This window comes from Semicossyphus pulcher, unplaced genomic scaffold, assembly GCF_022749685.1.
Source record: "Semicossyphus pulcher isolate SPU_LCO1_2020_fin unplaced genomic scaffold, fSemPul1.0.p SCAF_20, whole genome shotgun sequence".
NCBI lineage: Eukaryota > Metazoa > Chordata > Actinopteri > Labriformes > Labridae > Semicossyphus > Semicossyphus pulcher.
The window spans coordinates 6,408,383-6,426,697 of NW_027211694.1; the positions used below are offsets into that span (position 1 = coordinate 6,408,383).

At 43.6% G+C, this 18,315-nt stretch overlaps 1 protein-coding gene across 1 annotated transcript in view; it reads left to right on the plus strand.

Moving 5' to 3' along the window:
- The window catches only part of LOC138599712 (fatty acyl-CoA reductase 1), a 58,075-nt gene that overhangs the window by 16,216 nt on the left and 23,544 nt on the right, over positions 1-18,315 (plus strand). Inside the window, exon 2 of the mRNA XM_069671468.1 lies at positions 6,349-6,636. Coding sequence (XP_069527569.1) covers positions 6,349-6,636 — 288 coding nt within the window. The remainder of the gene's footprint in view (positions 1-6,348; positions 6,637-18,315) is intronic.

Consider the following 18,315-nt stretch of genomic DNA (forward strand, 5'->3'; position numbering starts at 1 on the left):
ATGTTGAATGGAGAACTCATATTTATTCTTAAGTACCACATGCTTTAAAGAATCTCCAACTGCATTTAAAGTTGCCATTAAGTCATTGTGCCATTCATAATCTGATTAATTGTTTTAGGCGACTATCAAAACAGTCGTTAGTTGCAGCCCTATTATCAGGTCTTGTTGCATATTCTTATAAGATATTATCTCATTTGAGGAGAGAAATATGTCACCGTTCACTGGCACTCTATGGACCTAACAAGTGATTAAGTGTGACTATGATAATCATTACTCGAAGGCGCCTAATTTAAAGTAACTTAAAGTTATAATCTTGAACATTTTCATGTAAATAAATGTCTGTTAAGTATATATATATATCTATTGCCCTCAATGGTGATTGAGCCTATGGCCCATTGATGAAAGCATTTGCATTTGCAGTATTACAGACCGGCTGTCTTTGGCGACATTCGTGGAAAAAATCACAAGCAGCGCCCAGTAAGTGACGCGTTTTCCATCCAGCAGTGGTTGGTCTGCCAGAGAGGGTAGGCGGAGCTAAGCGGCTGCTTTTCTCTACAAGTGTTGCGAGTAAACAGTAATCTACTTTGGCTGAACAAACAAAGAAAAGATGGATGACTACAGATACAACTTCAACAATAAGTGAAAATCCAAAGAAAAAGAAACAAACTCGACGCTCAGATGAAGCAAGCGACCGACACCGAGGAAAATCAAGAGTTACAACCGGAGCCAACCGTGGACGTTAAATTGGGAAGAGTACTCTTGCAGTTACCGTTTATCGCCATTAGAGGCGCCAAAGAGAACAGAACTGAAATCTTCAAGATTGAATCTTTAAGTATTTGTTATAGATTAATCCTCCCTAAGTGTAGTTAGGATTAGTAGTTAAGCCTCGTATTTCGACCAGCTAATAATATGCTGCTTAAACAGTAATGCATATGTAATAGTAATCTACTAATGCTGACTGTGTTCTGCTGTCCAATAAGTACTTTTTTCTCAGGCTTTATATAGTGTGGTATCTGCAGCAAAGTTTCTGCAGGGTCAGACTGTAGCAGAGAAAAATGACACCCATCCTATTAAGCAGTTTAGTACTTCTGTACAAAGACACAGACACTGGACTTCTCCTCAGTTTAGCTCGTGTTTCCATGTGGGCCTGCAGCAGCAGCAGCAGCAGCAGCGGGAGGTGGACTGGACATCATCACCGTATGTGACAGGGAGAGGGAGAAGCTGGAGGCGGGGCTGTCTAACCTTAGAAGAATGCAGGAGTGTGTGTGTGTGTGTGTTTGAGAGTCATGTATCTGGGCTGTGGCGTCCATTCCAACACTCTTCCAGCTGCAGGAACATTTCTATTGTCAGGCGCTAATCCGTCGTGACTTTCAGCCCCTCTGCCCTTGTCCTCATGTCCACAGGGAATCTGTGTGGAGCACAAAGCTGGAATGTCAGGAGGCCTCTGCACAGGAGCCTCGACTGGCATTATGTTTTAGATGTGTGTGCGCACAGAGTGGAAATACCTGCAGATATCAGCTTGTCTATAAGGTACAGATGCAGAAACAAAAGGATCGGTGTTGATGTAAAACTCGTCAGACTTTCAGCTCGGATTCTGTGCCCGAAAACACACACCCACATCTTTTCTGTGTGTGTGTAATACAATATTGCACGCACAGACGGTGGAAAGCAAGTAAACACAAGATTGTTTTGTTATCTGGGCCACGTTTGGCTCAGGAGGATTTGGTTTCTGTCTTTGGGCAGACGTGCCGGGAAGCTGCAGCCCAGGAGAGAGGATGAAAGAAGCAGCAGGGGAGAGAAAGAATCTTGTGTACAAATCACAGCTCGGCTGAATCACTGAAAAGTGCTGATCGGGCTTCAGACTTGGCTAAATGTGCTGCTAGTTGTGCCAAGTGCAGAATTTAACAAGTAGGCATCCCATCATGCTTTTTTTTTTTTACAGGCTACGGCTGCTATCCTGCTCCTGTGATTGGTTAAAGAAAAACATGATGCCAAGCATTAACAGGAAGCTGATCCAGTATATAAGCGGCCTGCTGCAGCGCTGCAACGGTTACCCACAAATGAGCAGCTACGTTGGCAGCGCGGCCGTGAGCTTCTAGCCCACACATCCGACACGACGCTTTGATCAGAGAGACAGACTCGCAGTACACACAGCTGAAGTCACATGACGGCTCAGATGGCCGTCATTTACAGGCACTTTATTGTCTGAGGGGAACAAAGTCTCAGGCTGTCAATGTTTGACAAAATACTACAAAAAAATCTGCAATAAAATCCTCATTAAAGTGTTTTTCATGTCTCTTTAAACCCACGTAGTTACATGTGAGCTGCGCTGCTTCGATAAAAAGGGGTTTTATGACCACAAACCAACGTGGCTGGTTGGTTTCCCAACTTCACGTTTCACTTTCTTAAGTCATGCACGATAATGTGCAATATTTCACTACAGAAGCGTGTGTTGTTATAGCACTGAGTGACTGATGTTCTTGCTTTTGTTTGAAGCATAATCATAAGATTTAAGGGCACACCAGTGACTATGATGTATCTTTAGTTCTCTTGCTAATAAAACAGGGTGTTTTCTGCAGACAAAATCCTGCCATGATGAACTTCAGATGAACTCCCTCCTTTCTTAAAGTGCCTATAAATACCAGCTGTAGTGTTGTTGTCTCAATAAGAAGCCTCTCCGGCTTAAACTGGGTAAGCTAAGTGTAAGGAAAGCGTCAGATTTGTTGAATAACAGTTGGTCCTCAGATCGTCACAGTGACGTTCAGCCCAAGTGTTTCTCCTTTTCTTTCCTCTCGTCGTGGTATTGCGTCTCTTTAATGTTTCCTGCTTCTGCTCATCGTACAGCAAAGTAAACTTAATATCCTTTGACTTAAGATTGTAGTCTGGATGAAATACCTGAAGACCTTGAACTCTGCTCTGGAAAACATCAGAAAATAGTGGGAAGATATTTCCAATACTCGTGTATACTAAGGGTGGGAATCGCAGGGTAACTCACGATACGAGGCAGTGACGATAATATCATGATACAGCAATTCTGCGATAATTTATATATTGAAAGACAATCATATCATACATGATCACAATATCTGATTAACTTCATGTAATAAGCGCCACCACGAGGAATCATGAAGTAGTGATGCTGCGAGTCAAAATCGGAGGGAAATCTGATAAGAGCGCCGTATATTTGTAAATTAAATTTCTATATAGATTATTGTATTGCACGAGTCAGGACGACGATATATATTGTCGTATCGATATTTTGTCCCAACCCTGATATATACCAATCAAATGAAGCCATATCAGCACAAGACGATACATGTTTAAGGCGACTTGTACCAAAACGTGCACAGAATATTTATTGGAATTATTGTTGAGTATATTTACAGTTGGGCTGCACGGTGGCCAGCACTCCAGCTTGAAGGTTCCTGGTTCGAATCCCAGCTCGGACATAGTGGGCCTTTCTGTGTGGAGTTTGCATGTCCTACCCTCCGGGTACTCCGGCTTCCTCCCACAGTCCAAAGACATGCTCGTAAGGTTCAGTGGTGACTCATAGGTGTGGGTGTGAGCGTGAAAGGTCTGTCTCTGTGTGTCAGCCGTGTGATTGACTGGCGCTCAGTCAAGGGTGTGTCCGCCTCTCGCCCAATGACAGCTGCGATTTGCTCCAGCCCCAGCACATATTTAAAGTTTGGCCCTAGCTTTCAGTGACCCCGTTCAGACCTGGTACGCATTCAGATCCGATCACTCAGGCCACATACGGAGGTCGTCTGGGATCCATTTATCCACATACGTCTGGTAGAGTGAACTCACATGTGTCCTGGGCCACATTAAGCACTGCCCACTCTCCCCGTATCCATGGCAACGATCATGTGGATCCTTTCATTCCTGTCTGATTTAACGCTGTTAGTGTTTCTAGTTTCTACGTGAGATTGAAGTGATTTAGTCTCCATCAGAGCTGCAACGATTTGCTAATTAATCAGTTGATCGAAAGCAACTTAATCGCCAAATATTTAGATAATCGATTCTGTTTCCAGCTTTGTAACCTGAGGATTCACTGGTTTTCTTGGGGAAACTTCAGTTTAAACCTTGTTTTTTTTTGTAATTTAATGAACGCACCCTTCAGCCCACAGATGCCCCAAATTCTGATCAATCAGGAAGCACAGTCTCATGGTAAGCGGTGTCAGTAACCAATCTGGTGAGCAGGATCTGATGCGGCTCAGCCACATCAGCCTCTTTCCGGTGTCTGTGTCGTGATCAGGACCCTGCAGGACATGGCCGTCTGCCACTGCCAAAACAGCAGACGCAGCTCCTGATTTATTGTATTGAGTTGTCCCAAATAAGCCGACACAGTCCATTACACCACCGCCATTAGAGCTGCAACTGATCCAATTAGGCTGCCGTAGAACGAGGGCGACTTGACATCGAGAAACCGGTTAAAAAAGCATCGAGAGGATGACAGAGTGCAAGTCTGGGTCACTTTATCTTTGGTCAGTGTGTGTGTGTGTGAGCAGGTGTGTGAGTCATCTGAGTTCACATTGTTGTGTAAATCTTGTGGCTTCCAGCTGATGTTGATTTGGATCTGTAACGCCACGTAACTCTCATCATGCATGGGTGAACCTGAGTCAACAACAGGGCAAGCTGTGTTCTGAGCAAGTCCGCTTACACACGCACACACACACACACACACGCACACGCACGGACCTAAGATTTTCTGATATGAGAGGGATTACATAGTCAAAACCAGACGCAGTGGACATTAAACCTTTCCTGTTTCCAGCTTTGTATTGTGAGGATTCACTGGTTTTCTTTTGTTTGTAAAAACTGTGAAAAAAGCTTCATATTTCACTCTGTGATACCTGTGGAGTAGCTTAGCATAAGTTACAGTTTAAAAAACTAGGGATGCACGGTATTGGATTTTTTGCCAATGTCCGATATGCCGATATTTTCCAACCCTTTTTGGCGATTGCCGATTACGATACCGATACCGATATATTCGGCACATGTTTTTTTTTCCCCACCTAATTGCAGAGACCATACAGTCTCCCCTGTGGTGGAATTGATATCATGCCTACTCTTATTGTAGTGGCCCGATGCAGAAATAACATAATACAGTGCTTTTAAAATGTACACATTCACAATATAAGAAAACTACTTAAACTTAGGTTATGTACAAAATGCCATAATTATTAGTATGTAACATTTTCTTTCAAATAAAACTGAAATATTCATACAACTTAGACAGGCTTGGATGATGAGATTTGCCCCCTCCTCGCATGACCGATGCATTGCAAATGGCATCCTTGCAGGCGGACATCTTGCACCCTAGTTCATGCTTGACTGAAGAGGCGTGCGTGCGCACACTCGTGCCGAGTTAATGTCGTAGCATTGCGTCAAGCTTTTTAGGGAATCATCGAGCATTTAGGCAGAATTAAAGCTTTAAAGTTTTATCGGCGGAAAATATCGGCAGAAAAATGACATATCTGGCGATGCCGATATGTCATAATCTGCAGATACCGATAACGTGCCGATAATATCGTGCATCCCTAAAAAAACACTTTTTTCTCACACTGGTGCTCTGTGCAGGCCCTCATACAGCCTCTGCTTGAAACGACTCCCCTACAAGCCCACTTTCTTCTGATTGGCCAGCTCTCAGAAGCCTGCTGAGGTCACAAAGCGCAGCGTGTAGAAAAAAACTGTGTGAAACCTGGCGTTCACAGCAGCCTGGGGATTACTCCAACAGAATTTTACCTACAGATTTGAAACTTCACCCACGTTTAGTCTGAACATCCAACATTGTAACATTATATATATGTCTTAAAATGTGAAACAGCATAATACCCCCTCTTTAAAGACAGCATCTTGACTGTGGTTGTTTCTTGTTGCCTTTATAACAGAAGGTAGTATTATAACAGGAAAAGTGGCGTTTTTAAACCTTTACATGGGAAACTGGAACTCTAGTCCATCACAAATTTCCCTAACATGTATTTCCATCCTCAATTATTGCTCTTCTGCTTCAGCCTGTCTCTGCTCTCACTTACACAGCTGCCCCTGAACGTTGCCCTCTCTCTAAGCACCTGTATAAATATTCATCTCATTTGCATACTAGAATCATGTTTCCTTTCTCTGAAGGTCGGAACAGAGATGTGGGTTTTCCCTCTCTAAATATATCAAACTGAAGCAATTAAACTCTTTGCTCTTCTTCTTCTACCCTCCCTGTCATAACATTTGGTTTCTCCCTGCACCCACTTAAACTCACCATGTTCTCAAACACAAGTACTTCCTGATTCAGTATTTAAACTATGTGGCTGCTCACCTCACGCTCACCTCCTCTTCCTCGTCCTCTCTCTGCAGGAGCTGTCTGAGGACCGGGACCTGGACGGGTTCGGAGAGCAGGCGACGGACGGGCAGACCAGACTGACAGAGGAGAGCAGCGGCACGGCGGGGGGCAGGATGGCGTCCATACCGGAGTTCTACGCCGGGAAGAACGTGCTGATCACAGGAGCCACGGGCTTCATGGGGAAAGTGCTGGTGGAGAAGCTGCTGAGGTCGTGTCCTGAGGTCAAAGCCCTCTACATCCTGGTCAGACCCAAAGCGGGCCAGTCCATGCAGCAGAGGGTCAGCGACATGATGACCTGCAAGGTAAGACACTTTGTCGCTCTACATGTACAAAACTACAACTCCCAAGGTGCATTTTGGTGGGATATGCTACATTTGATGGCAAGTGAAAGCTAAATATAATGCTTCTAAGAAAACTGATCACAATCTGCAGATTAAATGCTTTCAGATTTGTTTATAGTGGATGAATTGGGCAATTTACGGCGTTGTGTTTTGATCCTAAATGCAACGTGTTGCCGAGTGCTTTGTGTTTTTGCTGCAGCTGTTATTTGAACTCTTACTTGCCTCTTAACAGTGGCCAAAGTGCATGGTCATTATGGCATTTAAAGGCTTCGCCTAGATTTGTCTGCAGCAGAGTTGAAATAACTCAAACTAACGGCTGTGACATGAACATATTGAGTCTGTTAGCAAGTAGAGGGAGAGTTGAACATTAACAGAGGAGTGAAATACATCCCGGGGGGAAATGGAAATGAGTTATAGATGATTAAAAGGTTTTTATAGCCTCTTAGGGCTGCAACTAATGGTTATTTTAGTTATTGAATAATGATAATATTATTACATTTTAGTTGAATAGCGCTTTAAAAGATACTCAAAGGCACTTTGCATGAAAAAGGAAGATTTACATAGGGGAGTGAGGGAGACTGTCTGAGGTGTTGGGGGAGAGAGTTCCAGAGGGATGGAGAAGGCTCTGAGAGGGGTGAGGAGGTTGGTGTCAGTGGATCTGAGTGTGCAGGTGGGAGTTGAAGGAGGTCAGTGAGGTAGCAGGGGGGCTAAGTTGTGGTGGGGCTTTATAGGTGCCCCTTCCTCTCCTTCTCAACCGTCTTTTGTTGTGGCGATTAATCGATTAACTGGCCTCAATTTAAGGCCAGAAAGTTGTGTCAAAGCGACGTCTTCAAATTGCTTCTGTTGTCAAACAAACATTAAAAAAATGACTTTACAAATGACAAATAGTTAATTCTTACTTTCCTGGAAGTGAAACCAGAAAATATTTGACTTTTTCCTTGAAAAATCACCAAACTTTTAATCGAATATCAAAATATTTGGCGATTAATCTTCTTTCAAACGATTAATCATCGCAGCCCTCGAGTAACTTCTTATTTCTAAAGCCTTCCTCTGCTGTTTAAACCTTTCTGCTTTGGCTCATATAAAACCTGCTTTCTGCCATCTTGTCTTTTTGTTGCAGGCATTTTGCATTTACTGGTCATCTTATTAAATTGAACACACAGCAGTCAAATAACTTCAAATAGAGCCGTGTGTTTGGAAAGCTCTCCTGTTTAACCATTACATCAGCGCTTCTGAGGGAATCCACCCAGACGACGCTCGGTGTATTCGGTCATTTCACTAGTCGGCTGTTCATTCAAATCACTATTCAAAAGCAGGCTTGTAAATTGCGTCGTGGTTGTACGTGTGTTTATGGAGCAATAGAAATTTGCCTGTGAGTTATGGCTGCAGCTGCTGTTTCCATGGTGAAACGGGCTTAATGACCCGACAGGACTCCTATAGTTCATCTCCGAGCTTCCGCAGAGAGACACGGAGAGACAGAAGAAGAGAGGAGAAATAGAGAAAGGTTAACTGTGCTGGAAGCGTCCTCGTCTGTGTTCGAAGGAGGTGAGGATGAGGATAACGAAGACGGGAAGGAGAGGAGGTGAGGGAGGCAAAGGGTCGGGCTGGGGGAGCCTCAAAGATTTGGCGTCAGCTGAATCGGGCCGAGCAGCAAAGCATGACTCAACAAAAAAAAAATTGGTCCTAATGAGGTTTGAATCATGGGCGGGGAGGCGCGTATTGATGTGCTCGGAAGCAGCTGCTGCGTGCTCACGCTCGAGTGTTGTTGGCCTCAAACTGTCAGCACACCTAAGAAAATCACACTTTGGCTGAATTCCCCTTTTTCATCCTCGTCTATTTTTACCTCGCTCATCGAGTCTTGATGCTGCGTTCTGTATCCTGCTCACTGCCGAAATCCAGCTGGAGAATTCGTCCCGTTTTTTTTTAGCCTTTATTTTATTTCCTCCTCCGTCTTTTAATGCGAGCGAGAAGCTCCGGCCGTCCAGGAGTCACAGAACATGCGTCTCTCACCATGTAATTAGTTCTCTGTGAGTGTGACACATCGGTACTTTAAGTGCCAGCTGAAAGCGCCCTGTAATTTCTAAACGGCTTAAATGGAAAAAGTGGGCGACACAGAGAGGAATTGTTCATATAAACACCTTCATTTAAGCGTGCGTTTGCCTCTGTTGCAGGTTGAAAAGTGAAGCACTGCTCCTCTGAATTTGCTTTAAACATTTTAGCAACAGAGCCGACAATTGTATACCCAAAAAGTCAAAGGCAGGCAAAGTTCATGAGGCAGGACATGACGTAAAAAGTGTGCTGCAGTCCCCGCAACTTACGAACAATTCTGCCGTCGGCCCTCACATCCAGAAGCACGCTAATCTCTCCATCTCTCTAGTTTTCAGGCGTCTTTGCTTTTACTGTCTTGTAAATGATCCTACTGCTTCTATTTCGGATGTTTAATCATCCTCTTCTGTCACGTCGTCATCACCCCGCCCACTCACTTCCCTGCTGCATTCGCACATCGGCTCGCCCCGACTTCTTGCGAAATTTTACCAGGAGACTGGCAGGAAAAAGTCAACATCAAAATTTGCGTTCACACATGCAGCCCGCCCAGACAATGTTGGGAAATCCCTAAAACCGTAAATAGCTGTTTTTTCCTTTTTGGCTTTTGCCTGTTTAAACAAATTAGATATAACACATGTTATGCTTTAGAGCTGCTGGTTGTTGTATCTTTTTTAAAGGAGCAATTCACCCCTGGAAAAAGCTGCTGTCAGTCAAAGCTGGTGTTCTTTTTAATCGATAGAAGCAATAATATTTGAAATTGGCGCCATAGCTGTGGAGAAAGTTGTACAAACAGCTCGTGGTGTCGATGCTAACATCTCAGCAACAGTTTGAGTAAAAGTCAATAAGCCTGACAAAATGTTATTAAGCCGCTTCATCCTTAAACGTATCGACGTATTCTCCATCTTCTGTTTGCTGTATTTACCCCTCCACTGTTTTCCATTGGATTTGCCATTACTCTGATAGTGTCCGCTATCAGGACACCGCTTGATGCTCTGCCAAACACTCACTCACTCACGCTCGCTCTGCATTCAGAAGTGATGTCATTAAATTTCCATGACCGATGCCTCAAGTACCAATTGCTATTCATGCCAGTCCTCAGGTCAGTATTATTCTATTCAGCGTGGGGATAATTCATGAAGGAGAGCGGTGGTTTTTTGTCTCTCAAGGAGCCTCTCCTCTCATCCTTCAAGCCAGGCCAGTATCTTTCCTACCACCTGTTGCTAGGTAACCACCGAGAGATCTGTCCCGTGGTGTTTTTTCAAAGGATGTAATCGGGGGAGCTGCCCCGAGGAGGAAAAGGACGAAGCGATAGGAATCTCATTGTCCGTGTTCATCTCGGCGGCACAGACTTTGACATTTAGGAGCTGTCTGTCTGTCTGTCTGTCTGTCTGTCTGTCTGTCTGTCTGTCTGTGCAGAGCTCCTCTGATCCGGTGGAGATGTTTCGACACCCGCAGCTCTCGCTCGGTGCCAGGCTCTGAATGGCATGTCAGGCACTTGATACAAGTAGGCCTCTGGCTACACAAGGCCTCTCTCCGGCTCTGTGGCTCTGTAGGATGCTTTTCCCACCCACCACTGGGCCACTGGACAGTTACCGCGGCTGAGCAGCATCTTTATACATCCAGCGATGTAGCTGCAGCAGGCGGGGTCAGAGGTCAGATGGAGCGGTGGGAGGTGGAATGATTTGGTAGGATGGGATCTTGTGGAATTTTGGGTACAAAGCAGGAATTAGGATAAGAGGTGGCTTACTGTGTTTTACTGTCAAAGGCCCATTGATTATTGCTTTGGAGGCTGTTCAGTGATCGGTGCGGAGACTGTTGTGTGTTTGTGTTTGTTTGCATTGGGAAAGTCAGTCATTTATTTTTCTGTTCTTAATGATTTTTAATAATTCTCCTATTTAAGATAATGCATTGCAACATCTTTACAATACACAGATGAAGAAAATATTACGGAAAAAGACGCAACAAATCTGTGACCATAAAAGTAAAATAAACATTCACAGTGAAATGCGTACGAGTAATTACCTCTGATTACTTTAACTGCTTTATAAACGTCATAAAATGAAAACCAACCTTCTGGAAATTCCCCTGATGATTCTTAGTTCTTGTGATCGTTGAGGCAAAGAGTAAGTGTCTGTCATTAATTTTAATCGTTTAGCAAAATTAAACTTCATCTCACGCTTAAATTTCGGGAAATATTTCCTTGAATCCTTTCCAAAAGAGTGTGCACAACCCAACACCTGCTGGTTGATTTGTATCTTCTTTTTTTTAACATATGTTTGAAAATCATACTCTTTTATAAAGACCATAAAAGGTGGTTTTAAACTACACAACACCTGCAGGGAAAAGCAGCCGCTTAGCTCCGCCTACCCTCTCTGGCAGACCAACCACTGCTGGCTGATGGAAAATGCGTCACTAACTGGGCGCCGCTTGTGATTTTTTCCTTGAAAGTCGCCACAGACAGCCAGTCTGTAATACTGCAAATGCAAGGGCTTTCATCAGTGGGCCATAGGCTCAATCACCATTGTGTTACCTCATTCGGCGATAGATAGAGACTTAACAGACATTTGTTTAAGTGAAAATCTTCCAGATTATCACTCTAAGCTAAATTAATCTTTATCTGACTTAAATTAAGGGAAAGATTCTGTTGGTTTTAGCTTTTTTACATCCAAAGATTTGTATCCAATTTTTTTTTAGAATGCATGAAAATCATCCCCTTTATAAAAACCATGAGATGCGAATTAAGCATGATGAGATTTTTAGATGTTTAATATCTTTTCACTGTAATTTGGACACGATTGGAAAAACATCACCTTTGGCTCTAGAAATGTGAGATGAGACATTTAATAGACTCAGAAATATAAAGGATAAATGTTATAAATGAACTTAGAGAGGGGGTCCGAGTTGTTTTCAGGGGCCCTAAAGTGTTGCCGCCACTCTCACAACAATTAACATTACCATAGGCTGCCAGCTACCGCTAGCTACCACACTTCTTAGACTAAATAAGTTAATGTAACTGCCTGTAATCAATTACTGCAACTTAAAGTGTTTCATAAAAGAGTATCACTCAAAGTGAATGAGTACCACAATAATAATGTTTGAGTTACTGCTAATTGGGATGAGTCAAATTTCTTTGAGGATTGAGTTAAGTTACTTCTTTATTAAGAAGGCTGTTTCACAGTGTCGCTTTGCCCCTGCAACAAACTCAGTCTGAGCAGACAGTTTCCGAACTCTAAACAAAGCCTTCCTGTTTGACTTTGAATAACTAATGTGTCGGTCACGGGTTGCCAGTCGGTGAATTGGAGTGTTTACTCACAGTATTTGGTCAAACTTGTGTAACAGGCTAAAGCGGAGCAAAGTGAGTCAGAAGGTGAGCTGAGGTTGTCTTACGGCTTTGGGTAACTTGAGTCACTGAGATATTTTTGAGTTTTTCATTCATGTAAGAAGTTAAATAATCCTGCTTTTACATTTTTGCTTTAACAAAAGTGCAGTAGTTTTTTCTTTCAACCTTGTGGTGCATTTCCTTCGTCTTTGATCTCTATCTTTGGCGTGATGTCAGCGCACCCTTAACTGATGAAGCGTCTCCCTTGACTGTAAGGAAGCCATAACGACTGCTGGCGATGCGGCACTCAAGCACAGACTGACGTATCTCCCTCCTCATTCCTGACATGCCTGGAATATCAGTGTCCTGCTGTTATGTCACTGCTGATGCTAAGAAAATATGACCCACCTGTGACATTGCAACTACTGATATATACTGGTGCATGTTAGAGACACTTGGATGCACAGAAACCTACAGCACGAGGAGGTTTACGTGTCTGCAGGTAAAGCACAATTTACGTTACAGAGAGTCTGATTTTCTTGAGTGTTTTTCTCCAGTTTTTAAAGAGGCTAATTCACCGCTGAAAAAAGACCTCAGTTTTCCTTGTTGTTATCTGCGGTTTTCAATCCTTTGCCCATTATCCCCCTCTGATCCGACATGACTACATCGTCTTATTGATTTCCTCCTGTTTGCATCCACAGCCAGGTGATCTCTTGCAGCCGTATAAATATTCAAGATTTATTGATTCCCCACTGGCTCAAACAGGCGTCTCCGTTTCCACTTGTGGCGCTCACGAAATCCTCGCCTGAATTGTTAATGCCGGCTGTCAGCGCAGGCACACCTGAAGCGTCTACCTCTTCATCCTGAAGCGAGAGCAGGCCTTTCTTAACATGTCTCCCTGCCGTCCCCGCCGTGCATTCCTGATCCCGGCCTCCTAAGCTTAATCCTGCAGTAAATATGTGACGGTGTGTTTAATTACGGCGCATCTCAAGCTCTGTCAAAACAGCAGCTTTTTGGGGATCAGAGTGAGCAGGGTAACTCGAGGAATTTGCTGCGTTCAGGGAGAGCAGGTTGTTGCTGCCAGTCTATTTGAGGTCCTTGAGAGGCAACCAATAGCTCTGCAACTCCTCCCCTGAGATAAAGGCAAAGGGGAACCGATGCTTTTGCGTATAATTAGATCGCAAATTAACTCCAGTTTATGAAATAAATTAGCACATTAATACGTCGCTGGTGAAATCATTAAGCCAGTGGAGACATGCCTGGTGAGGACCCAGCACAGTGTCTCCACAGCATGCGCAGAGTCTGCCAAGTGGTTTTCCCTCCACATCCATATGGCTCTGCAGATATCTACAGCAGGAGGCTGAGATGTGATGTAATGGTTTTTCCCACTTTATTGTGGCCACAGTTTCCTTATCAAGTGTTACTGGTAGGACAAATACTTCCCTGCACCTGTACACGCTCAGTCTTAATCCTGTTGTACATAAAACCTAAGCTGTTCTTTGAGGAGAGGCATAAAGCGTGTTAGAAATTTAACAATCAAACATAAACCACATGTTTAGAAATGAGTAAAACAGACCTTAAAACAGACGCTAAAAGCTCCCTTGAAACAGATACCAAAGAGTACTTCAAAATGGATGCTGTGGGTACCTTGAAACAAACACTAAAGGGTACCCCGAACCTGACTCTAAAAAAACTTGTAACAGACATTAAAGGCTACCTTGAAACGGATGCTAAAGGCTACCTTGAAACTGATGCTAAAGGCTACCTTGAAACAGATGCTACAGGCTACCTTGAAACAAATGCTAAAGGATACCTTGAAACAGTTGTAAAGGCTACCTTGAAACAGATGCTAAAGGATACCTTGAAACAGTTGTAAAGGCTACCTTGAAACGGATGCTAAAGGATACCTTGAAACAGATGCTAAAGGATACCTTGAAACAGATGCTACAGGCTACCTTGAAACAGATGCTAAAGGATACCTTGAAACAGATGCTAAAGGCTACCTTGAAACGGATGCGAAAGGCTACCTTGAAACAGATGCTAAAGGCTACCTTGAAACAGATGCTAAAGGCTACCTTGAAACAGATGCTAAAGTATACCTTGAAACAGATGCTAAAGGCTACCTTGAACCTGACTCTAAAATTAACTTACAACAGATGCTAAAGGCTACCTTGAAACCGATGCTAAAGGATACTTTGAAACGGATGCTAAAGGCTACCTTGAAACAGATGCTAAAGGACATCTTGAAACAGATACTAAAGGCTACCTTGAAACAGATGCTAAAGGCTACCTCGAACCTGACTCTAAAAATTAACTTACAACAGATGCTAAAGGCTACCTTGAAACAGATGCTAAAGGATATCTTGAAACAGATGCTAAAGGCTACCTTGAAACAGATGCTAAAGTATACCTCGAAACAGACGCTAGAGCTAACTTGGAACAGACACTTAAAGCTCCCTTGAAACAGATACTGAAGAGTGCATTAAAAAGGATGCTGTGGGTACTTAGAAACAAACACTGTAGGTACCTAGAAACTGACTGTAAAAGCTAACTTGTAACAGACATTAAAGGGTACCTTGAAACACCCGCTATGGGTACATCGAAACACTAGCTAAAGGCTACCTTGAAAGAGATGCTAAAGGCTAACCTGGAACTAATGCTAAGAAAACCTTGAAACAGATGCTAAAGGATAACTTTGAATAGATGCTAAAGGGTTTCTTGAGACAGAAGCTAAATGCTAACTTGGAACTTATGCTTAAGGCTACCTTGACACAGACGCTAAAAGCTAACTTGAAGAAGACACTAACGGCGACTTTGAAACGGGTGCTAAAGGGTAATTTAAAACATTTATTTGTCTACCTTTTGTTTGACTCTTTATTCACCTTTATTTTTTTTTAGAAGAGAAATAGCAAGGCCACATTTTTCAGGCCTCTGTATTTTATCTTTTGGCATTTTGATATTGGATTTACTTTAAGGATGGTCAATATTGTGTAAACAGCCGCAGGAAAAGCAAAGGAAGTCAACAAATGGATCTTAATGGAGCATAAGTAGTGGTTCGAGATTTCTTTTTCCTCTCATTATTATTAAATCGGCCCTTCAAGCGACAGAGTTTATGTGTATTGGGTTGTTATTGATCGGGTAAAGACAAATGGAAACCTGCTTTATGTCTGAAAGTGGGCAGAAGGGTCGGTTTGGCCTTCGGGGCCTTGTGTTAGGACGGATGAGAAGAAGCCCTGTAAGCCAGATCCACCCCAGCCACCTATTTCTGACTCCACTGTGTTCCATAAAAACAGTGGGTCATCCAATCTAAAAAACATTCCCTGTGAATTTAATCCAGGCAGCGATTAGGTTGTCACCAAAACATAAAAGCAGTTTAGTAACATACAAAGATAGTGTCCAGTAGACAGGGTTGTATCAAAGAGGATCATGTTCATCAAGATTACATCTCTGTCTTCAGATAAACTCTGAAGCACATCTAAGACCTGCTTCATCGTAGGGCCTGTCGGACAGGTTTTTCTTCTTGTGACGAACCAGAACAATAAGCTACATTGTTATTCTTCGCAGGGTTGGAAAACACAATACGTGCTCAAAACACATATTTCTTTGTCGTTGCTGCAGTGTGACAAAAGAAAATGTGCTCGAGGCTCTCCTGTTTGTTTTGCACTGTGCCAAAAAAAACAGATTTGCATTATACAGAAGAACAGCGACACTTCAACGCCCATTGATCATTATCCTAACTGAAACACACCCAGAAGAGCTACTGGACTCTTGAATGATTTCAGTCTCAGAAATGAGCCCTTAACTTAGACTTGGCTGCTTGATTTGAGTCCCAAAAAGATCGACCTGATCTGAGACTAGAAAGCACAAACATAGAACTTTAAAATTCCTGTACATGAATTAAAAATTGAAGAGATGGCATCAGGTAGGCCTTGGACAACCATCCTGCCCATTTCTTGTGGTATTTAATGAGGACACAAAGGCCTTCAGCACGGACGATAAACTCTCTTATTTCTGTCTGTTTGCTCTTGAAGGGTAATAAAAAATCTCCTTGGCTCAGCATGAGATCATCGTCTAAATGACAAGAATGCAGTGCGGCCGGCATACCAAACGCCAAACCCCGAAACTCTCCCCATGCTGTCACTGTAAACCCTATCACTCGGCTCGTATTGATCTTTTCAATCGGGTTGCGTACAGTGATAGCTCTGAGCCAGACATAGGAAAATCCTCTATTTTCATTAGTTTGCTGTGATGAGCTGCAATCCTGAATCACTCAGCTAAGCTCTTAAGAAGCTGTGAGATTCAGGGTTGAACGAGTCTAATGAAGAGATAGCCGGCATGGTCTCCCTATGGTGGATCAGTCCAGGAAATATAACGCTGCTTGTAGACAGTGCTGACCATGGATAGATAAAGCTGAACACTTGGTCCCTCATGCATATTAAATTCACCTTTACCCCTACAAAGATCAGACTTCCCTTGGCTTACGGGACCATCCTTGGATTATTGTCAAGAGTCAATCTCATCATCTCTATCATTGGTCGAGTTTCCATTTCCGGTTTCGTAGGAATGTTGAACGAGCCGGTTGAACCTGTTTTTATGACATTGTGACACTTGAACGACAAGCTGCAAGAGTGCCAAAGCTGGTCCGTCTATCTCCTTAATAGGAGGACAGCCTCGGGGGTTTTTGGGAATCGTACCCAGGAGGAATGTTGACGGAGCGGGACGGAGCGGGTCGAACCTGTCTTTATGCCACTGGAACACTTAAACGAGGTGTTGAAGATTCTCCGTAATATGCTGACGGTCCCAAGAGCCAGTCATGTCCATCCGTCACCACAGCTTTCCAAGACACTTCTCGCATTTGTCTTCGCCACACGAAAGCCTTTCATCTTTAGTGTGGGGTCTTGTCAGTTCAGCACCCAGCCTGCAAGAACCTTGCCGGTGTCCGAAATAATGAGGCCTTACCGCACGCTCCACCATGTACAGGCAGTGGGGATTTTGGTCATTGTTAATATCTTACAGAGAAACCTCTTTTGTCAGTGATTCTGCGATTATACGACTAATTTAGGTGGTGCATGTCAGGAGATGGAGGTCGCTGAGGGTGCACCTGTTAATTGCTTCTGTCTGACAGTTTTTAAGATCTTCCTGAGCTACAGTAAATGTTCTCCGATCAGTGGTATCTGGCTTACTCAGCAGGGGGAAGGAGCAGCCGTCGTGCAGCGAGATTCTTGCATATATTTCAGTCTTAAGATACTGTCCAGGAGACTACCAGGAAGTTTGAAGATTACTTTTCATTGTTTAAAACCGCTGTATGCTTCAGTTCTGCCAAGGAGTTTTGCTGCACCTCTTACAGTGTGAAGAGCATTGCTGTCTCCTATTGCGACCCCTGTCATCCGCGAGGTCCCCTCTCCGAGAGAGTTAACCTTTTGCCACCATAAACTTTTTGGACAATGCCAAAAAGCAAACACTTTCCTTTTGCTTCCCTCACCACTTTAGAGCCTCCTCTACGTTTTTTTTTTGCACTTTCTTCCTCTGTCATTACTTTTCTCGAGGGAAAAGGTCTCCGTGAAGGGGGCTGTGAAAAGACTAGAGCCCAGTTAAAGGGCAGTTAGTGAGAAGAGAGGCTGTTTGAATGGCATCTCGGGTTGCTGGGGCTGAAAGGAAAGTGCCATTAGTGTTGGGTTTCTGTGAAAGTCCAGAGAGCGGCTGCTTCAAGCGCTCTTGATGGAAGATTTATTGCCCTCATGGTCTTAAAAAATGTCCCGTACAGACGAAGGACAACTGGTGGCGTCATGAATGAGCCACCTCTACGTATGAATCATTCACAGACTGACTTTATGGAAGACCTTGAGTGTAACTTGTTTAAGGCCATGACTTGTTTGCACCACCACAGGATGCACTACTAAAACACTTTCAGGGCGGCTGTGGTGATGAGTTTTCTTCCCCCCTCAGAGCATTTGAGGAAATGTGAACTGGTGAACTATTGTCTTCCTGAACAAGGCAGTTTGCTCATAGACGCCTGTGGGTCGGAGAAGGGTGCGATGGTAAATGCGAGCGGTGGAAGGCTGGCACAAGAAAAGAGCCTTTTACAAAGCAATGCAACAATCCCACAATGCCATTCTCTGCTTGCGCCTGTAACAAAGAGCGCTCTGAAGCCCACACTGGACGGCCTCATTCACCCCCCTGACCCTGATGCACTGCTTCTCCTCTGGAGCTTTCTGCAGTTTATTTTTGGCTTAGAAAGGCTTACTAATATCTGTTTTTGGCTGAGAATAGCCTGG